This window comes from Humulus lupulus, chromosome 9 (assembly GCF_963169125.1).
Source record: "Humulus lupulus chromosome 9, drHumLupu1.1, whole genome shotgun sequence".
NCBI lineage: Eukaryota > Viridiplantae > Streptophyta > Magnoliopsida > Rosales > Cannabaceae > Humulus > Humulus lupulus.
Window position 1 is genome coordinate 175,462,540 of NC_084801.1, and position 7,811 is coordinate 175,470,350.

Genomic DNA, 7,811 nt, shown 5'->3' on the forward strand with positions numbered 1-7,811 from the left:
TGGAACACAACTAGAGAAGCACTTTTCTCCTTAGCTTTCAATTTAGTGTATTTCTTGAAAACAAAACCCCTATAAACATTGATTTCATAATCAAAACTTAATCTCATTCATTTTTGTGCTTTTTTCTTTCACTCTCACATACATATATATAGTCATCATGCTAAATATTTTTCTAGTTTCTCCACTTCGTCCGTGCTTCCAATGTAAAGAGGAACTCGTTGATGAATCTGTTTACACAAATTAAAATCACATTAAACTCAAAATATAAAATAATGGACTTATATGTAAAAATACCAATTTTACTCGATGGATCAGAATTTGAGGGTTTGAGATATATAAATGTAAATGCTTAATATGATATAAATAAGATATTCGATATTATTATCTTCATTAATGAGATATATACATACAATATTATGTATAAAATGTGACATGATTTTTTAATACAATGGCTCCTATCTTAAATAAATGATAAAACTTATCATGTTATTTATTTACAATATTTTTGGTTGTGTATTTTTTTTTATATATATGTATAATATTATTCTAACTAAGAAACTGGTCTCTCAAGGCACCACATTCTATGACTAATGTCAAGAACTAAAGTGTGTAAAATGTACTTACTTCAACTGGTGTAATGTCAAGAACTCTTTGGTGGCCATCTGAGCCTTTGCCACCAGCTTGTTCCACTATAAAGCTCATTGGAGCGCACTCGTACAAGAGCCTGAGCTTCCCATTCTTGCTCTTTTTGTCTCTCGGGTAGCCATAAATGCCACCATACAAAAGTGTTCGATGAAAGTCCCCAACCAAACTTCCTATGTAGCGGGCCGAGTAAGGCTTCCCACTGGGGCCAGGGTCCTTAAGATCATCAATGTACTTCTTCAACTTGTCATCCCAAAGCTGGTAGTTCCCTTCATTGAATGAGTATATCTTTCCTGATTTTGGGATTTGAATACTTTCCTGTGTCAACACAAATTCACCATACATGGGGTCCAAGGTGAAAGCGAAAACTCCCTTCCCTATGGTAAGGACGAAGATCACCGAGCTTGAGTACATGCAGTAGCCAGCAGCAAGCAGATTGCTCCCCGGTTGGCAAACACTCACAACACACCTTTGTTCACTCGTGCCTAACTGCCATACATATCAAGAAATATATCATGTCAAATTGTATTGCAATGTGATCTGATTACAAGTACAACACTAGCTTTAAACAATCACATATTCACATATGGTATGTATATAGACTTACTGTGCCATCATCACCAATTTCAGCAAGACACTCATCATTAGGACTGTATATTCCAAAGATTGACCCAGTTGACACTGCAGCGTCTATGTTGGAAGAACCATCAAGAGGGTCAAACACAACGATGTAGTTGCCTGAGTAACTCTCCTCCACAGCCACTGGTACATCCTCTTCCTCTGAGGCTATAATCCCAGTTCTTCCACTTGATCTCAAACAATTAGAGAAAACCTGTTCAAAGTATGTCAGGTTAACAACTTTGTCATAGTCATCACTAATCTTCATCTAACATAATTTTCACAAGCAACCCTTTACACTATTTTGATTAGTTGAAGAATTAGTGATATTTATTATTACCTCATTAGAAACAACATCGAGTTTCTTTTGGTCTTCTCCTTGGATATTAACAGCGCCCTGAACACCAGTTAAGTTGGAAATACTGGCTCTTTGAACCAATGCTGCAATCTGCTTACAGGCCATGGAAATGCTGGACAGCACAATGGTGAGCTCAGCATCAATCACACCTGACTGTTCCTGCTTGAGCAGCCAGTTGGTCAGCGTTGTAATCTCGTACGAGCCACTTTTCTTCTTTGGTGCAGCCTCCTCTGCTGCCACAGCCATGCACCGGACATGTCTTGCTGATCTCTTGCCATGATTGCTCAAGTTAAGCACTTTGGAGGAGGCGCTGCTGCCTAGAACGACGTCGCATAGTTGTAGAGGAGAGAGCCGTGAGATTGAACGAGCTGAGCTGTAGTTAGAATATATGAGCTGGGATGAAGAAGGAGATAGTATTGCTCCTGTTGAAACCATGGTTAATTACCACTATTACTATTACTTCTTCTTCTTGTTCTTGTTCTTGGGATTGTGAGGTTGGTTTTGTCAAAACACAGCATGAGATAGCATGAGCCTTGTGAGGTTAGCAACGATTTTATGTTGATGTGGGCCCTACTTATCTTTCTTGAATCTTTTTTGTGATCATGCTTCTTCGGATGGAGACTCCAAAAAGACGACTATACTACAAGTACAAGCTACAAGAGCATTAGCATTTGGGGTATTCTTATCCCATACTATATGCAAGTCCTTCCACTGGTTTTTTTACTTTCTTTTTAAATTATATGAAAAGATTTGTCGAGTTAAATAACAGTAGTTTCTCACTGCCTTCATGTTTACAACCTTATAACTGAATTTGGTTGGCCGTGCTTTTTTTTTTTCAAGACCTTAGACATAAAAGGCATCTTAAGGTGTTAATTTTAAAGAAAAAACAAAAAATTGAGGCCTTATCTCTCAAAAGAAAACTTTAGTTTTAGTCCTAATTTGTCTCATAGTAGAGCCAAACCTGTATATGCTTTAAAAGATTCTCTATGCGTCAACCTGTTATATCAAAGACCAAGCAAATCTTGTGGTTTGTTTGGGTGGTGAAAGCTTGTTCTATAGTTTCTTAATTTTTTAGCATGGTTGGCTAATGAGTTAATTGTTATTTGATCATTCGGTGCCCGAGGGGGAAAAATATCCCTTTTAATGACATTTTGTTAATAGTGGTAAAATTACTAATGAAAATTACCCATGTAACTTGTACATGACCAAAATTTCCCTCAAATTTTGGTATATTTAGATGATCCACAATGATTTATTAACAAAGGAACTAATTGTGACACAAGACAAAAAAAAAAAAATCCCTCTTTACGCACATCTTTTGGCAGCCATGGGAGGTGGAAAAGAGATTGGAAGAAAATGTGACAACTAATAAAGCTTTATCTTGAAGCAATTCTTTTTTTCACCCGTGATGATGATAACTTCACAATCACATATAGGTTTGGCTTGTGGGTCTTTACTTTCTGTACTCAGATTCTATTAATACACAAAGTGAAACTTGCATTGCTGTCCTTTTGTTCATGACCTCCACTGATAACATCATTTTCAATGGCGTTATGGTTCAACTTCAAAATTATATCTATTCCCAATAAGTAAAAAGCTAGTTTCACAACAATTGCTAAGAATTCTCTTCGCTGCAACTCCTCAACTGTCAAACCCACCTTGATAAAAGAATGCTGTAAAGGGTTCAAAGATCTAGATTTTTTTTGTCCACTATCTTTAACAATGACCCTCAACCTGTCACTGCATTTTATACTGGTATATGATTATTATCAATCACATCCAACATCCACTTATACATTTTTCATAAAATTTTCTCTTTGTTCCTTTTTTACCAACAAGAACAAAAGAAGCTTATGCTTATATAAATATTTATATATATATATATATATATAAACAATGTTTATGTATTGCCAAATTGATGCAGTTCTGTAGTGGAAAATCGCCTGAAAAACCGGAAGATCTAGATAGAAGAAGAATACTATTCCACAGACAAAAAGAGTTATGATAAAAAGGTCACCAAGGTCATGCAGTTCTAAAGTAGAAAATAACCTGAAAGATCAATGAATCTATTCAATAGATTTCACCAACTAGTGATCCAGATAAGAAAAACAATACAGCTTTCCCTAACTTTTACCACTTTTCCTCTCTTTAGCTACTCAATTCAATGGTAAAAGGAAGTTTAAGTTTAAACATTTCCCCACTTCTAATAGAAATAAAAAGGTTGATGGATCGCTCTTCTTCACTAAAGCAACCAATTTAGCTATGTAAGCATGCATACATTTGCATTCTACAAGGAAAGTTTCATGAGATGGGATATGAAAACTATTAGCATCACAAGAGGTTTGTGAACAAGTGATTGTCTGATAATGAGAAAAAAAGTGGTAAAAAACCTTCTCTTTGTTAAAGCTACTGTGAGTTGGACAAGTTTCAAAGTGAAGCTAAACATTACAAAACTACTAATAGCATTTTTTCGATCATCATTATCCCAAGAACATGAGTTATAACTTATAAGGAGGTGGGCTAACATTGCTTTTAATATTCTAGGCTTATAGAGCATTCCTTTTCATTCCCACCTCACAAATACTTGATTAGCATCTTAGCTTGGATAAGGTATTAATGTCTAAGTATAATAAACAAATCAAAGTACAATTGTGTGAAACTTGACATGCATGTACTGAAATGAAGAAATAAAATTTAATCTAGTCTATCACCTCATAATGACTAAAAATGAATTGTGAAACCTCAACACTCATGAACTTACCAAAAGTATCAGTTAAAGTGATGATTAACTTTCATAGTACACATACTTTGGAGTTTTAATCTTTATTCATGTTAAGCACTTAGCATTTGCATTTGAGAACATGGTATCAATTAATTAAGGCCCAACCACTAAGAGCTTGCTCAAGTGGTTGGGTGTGTGAGTGTGTGTGGAGGGGGAGGGGATCCAATCCCCATTGTATCATTAATTAATTAAGGTGCCACCTTTACTTGTAAGGCACCACCTTTTTCACAGGATAAAAAAGACTTAATTTCTTGGGAGCCGAAGAAAGCAAGGGTAAAACTTACCAATTAATAATGGTTTTGACAATTTAACATATTTACATCAAGTTGTCGTTGCAACGATTTCATTGGCATCTAGTTCTACTAAGCTTTCTTTCCCAAACAGTGTAAATCCCACAGTTACCTGAAACAAGATAAAATTTTCAACCTTTATCTCAGTCATCACGTAAGAGCACAGAAATGGTGACATTAGTATCTAGGGTGTTACAGTATATTAAGATCCTTTGAAACAGCCTGCAGCATACAATTCTCAGATTGGCTTCTTAAATTTTTGTCATGCATGCAACAAGAAAAGTAAAACTGCATGGGATAGTAGTAAGATCCTATGCATCAAGCACACGCACAAGGGATATTAGTAAGGCTAATATTTTTCAGTAGTTTGTGAGAAACATAAGTTTCTTATTATATTGAATGTTACTTGTTACCAAGTTTAGAGTTTCATTATTTCAACCGGTGAACTCAATATTTCACAAAAGCCTAAATAATTAGGTCTTTTTTCCTCTCTGCTACTTTAATATATGGTACCACATCACATACCTTTTTTGTTTTGCGATTGACCTTCTTAAGGCATCCTTCAAATTCCGCGAAATTCCCAGATACAACTCGGACAGTAGAACCTGGGGTAAGAAGCTTCAGTGGATCAGAAGCCTTCTTGGATCGCCGTTTTGGTACGGAATCTGACTGTGGTTCTGCGTTGAGTTGTGAAGAGTTAAGGATCTCTTGTTGTTGTTGCTCTTCCTTAAACTCTTGTTCATATTTTTCTTGCTCTTCTTTTGACTTTTTGAAAATTGCTTCCATGTCAATCTCAGACACAGGCCTTGGCTTGTTGATCTGTCTCTTCCTGAATCAAAGAAAATCATAGTCAAAACTCAGAAGTAGAAAATGCAGATAGTACGCCAAATGTAATATTCTTCAAAACTGTATAAATATCAGCAAGCATATGGCCCCTCTTGGCTAGATAAAACCAAAATTTAAGAAAAAAAAATTGTTGAAGAAAGTACCATCCTGTAGGTTATATTGTTCACATTCGGTGAGATAATGTCATGAGATACTTTGGCTTAAAATAACTAAATCTTATATGTTCCATGTACAAACAATATTATGAAACTATTAAACTTAACCATATCTATAGTGGGTTTGATTCTTATAATTGTTTTGTTTACCTATCAATCTATTTGTGTTAAAAATCAATAAAACACCACCTTGGTAAAACTCTAAAGTACATACTTACGTATTTCCAACCTTGGAGCCAATAAAACCTCCAACTCCTTCACACTCTCTTATAAAGTCATGGATCTCCTTATTCATTATACACTTTAAAAAAACACACCCTGGAAACAGAGGTTTTGGTTTAACTGAAATGGAGCCGTTTTTCAATTTCCTCTTCACCTGAACTGCAGGTGCATACACCTACAATACATACCAACATAATAAGAGTAGGAATAAGAAAACACATTCCTAAATTCTCAGTCATTGGCATCTTACAATCGAGCTAGTAAAATGCATATCTAAACAGCATATATATCATCACAACATAGTAGATTCAAGTGTCATTACTTTATTTCTATACATATTAGATTATGTCACGACCTTCCACTGAAATCAATGAGTTCATATAACGTTCCTAATCTAATATGTATCTAACAATTAGTTAACTGAATTCAAGTGTTAATATATAGTAATCTGAGCTCAAATTAGGACTGCCATAATCGCCATTACTAAGTCTACAGTACCAAAAATGAACAATGAAAACAAACCCAGAAAGCAAAAAGTTGAATTAAAGAACCTTAAAGGGCACTTGGGGAAAGTTCCTGGCTAGCAAACGAGCTATGAGTTCGGCAGTCTCGTGACCCCTGACCCGAGAAACACGAACGACCCACCATTGAGGACCCAAATTAGCGAGGGTATCAAGGTTGAGCTCCTCGGTCCAAGTGGCATATCTCTTCTTGGGTTTCTTGAGAAGCCTCTCCTCTACTTCTTCCCTCCAGTTGGTCCCCATTTTGCTCTCTCTCTTCTCGTTTCTGAGACGCCTTCTCTCTCTTGCAGTGAGCTCTTGGGTAATTTCGTTTGGGGAGTCTAGAGTGGCAGAGATGGAAAGTGTTGTGAGTTTTGTTCTGTGAGGTTTGACAAGTATGAAGCGAAGTGAGTACGAGTGGGGATGGCAAGGACTCCATAGCAGAAGCCCTTGCGCCATGGTCGTTTACTGGTGTTCTTTAACTGGTCTCGTCGTTGATGATTGACTGAACCAACCAAGATGCCGAAGAAAAGAAGGAACATTCGTACGTGGGAAATACGAATTTGGATAACTCTGGTCCCTGGACTTTGGCTTCTCTATCTATAAGGCCCATGGGCCTGACCCAATTTTTTCCATCACAATAATTGTGAATTTTTTTAGAGAAATTTACATGCCATTTTTCCTATTTAATTACAAAAATGACCTAATTTATTTACAATATTACCTGATTTAGTATACCTGAAAAAATCAATACCCCATTCTCTCTCTTAAAACTCACAAGGTAAGCCATCAACATTCTAGCCACCCTACTGCTACACGCGCCGTAAAGGAGGGAAGAGAAGCTGCCAACGATTTCATGGTCCAAAGCTCTCTGCCATTCGGCACTGGAGAAGACTACATGCACTGGTCAAAGTTGCCGGAGTTGTGACTTTGACTCCATTTTTTGGCGAGTTCTGACCACCACCACCACAGATCTCGAGGGTGGCACTATTAGATTGAGCTTATCGAGATGAACAAAACCCAGCCACCCACTCCATCTATATCGTCGACGTTTTCAGGTGAGTTTGTGGGTATATTTGCAAATTTAGAATCAACTTCTAGTGAGAATGTTGGTCGTTTAGGCTCAAGAGTAGTACCATATCAGCACGCCGTGAGGATATCCCAGGTATCCTTTTAGGGACTCGCCCTGGCAACTCGCACTCCACGTGCTCAATGCTGCTCCCGGCCCCTTGTCGTACTCGGCCTTGCACTCAACGTGCCTAACGCCGTTCCCGGCCCTTTGCCGTTCCCGACCTACACCGTTCTCGGCTCTTTCCGAGCATTCACATAATAACATTCATAGCATAGCAAGCAAATACAAAATTCTAGCAAATTCAGTTAAAGGGCTATGCCCCGCAG

At 37.1% G+C, this 7,811-nt stretch overlaps 2 protein-coding genes across 2 annotated transcripts; both read right to left on the bottom strand.

Annotated features, from left to right (window-relative positions):
- LOC133801220 (fructose-1,6-bisphosphatase, chloroplastic) lies at nt 1–2,148 on the bottom strand. Its single transcript, XM_062239395.1, has 4 exons — nt 1,601–2,148; nt 1,250–1,474; nt 625–1,131; nt 1–227 (listed from the first exon to the last, which is right to left on the bottom strand). The coding sequence occupies exons 1-4, from the start codon at nt 2,051–2,053 to the stop codon at nt 156–158; spliced, it is 1,257 nt and encodes a 418-aa protein (XP_062095379.1). The 5' UTR covers nt 2,054–2,148; the 3' UTR covers nt 1–155.
- Nucleotides 2,149–4,664: 2,516 nt separating this feature from the next.
- LOC133801221 (uncharacterized) lies at nt 4,665–6,964 on the bottom strand. Its single transcript, XM_062239396.1, has 4 exons — nt 6,465–6,964; nt 5,910–6,088; nt 5,216–5,519; nt 4,665–4,802 (listed from the first exon to the last, which is right to left on the bottom strand). The coding sequence occupies exons 1-4, from the start codon at nt 6,870–6,872 to the stop codon at nt 4,722–4,724; spliced, it is 972 nt and encodes a 323-aa protein (XP_062095380.1). The 5' UTR covers nt 6,873–6,964; the 3' UTR covers nt 4,665–4,721.
- Nucleotides 6,965–7,811: the final 847 nt, after the last annotated feature.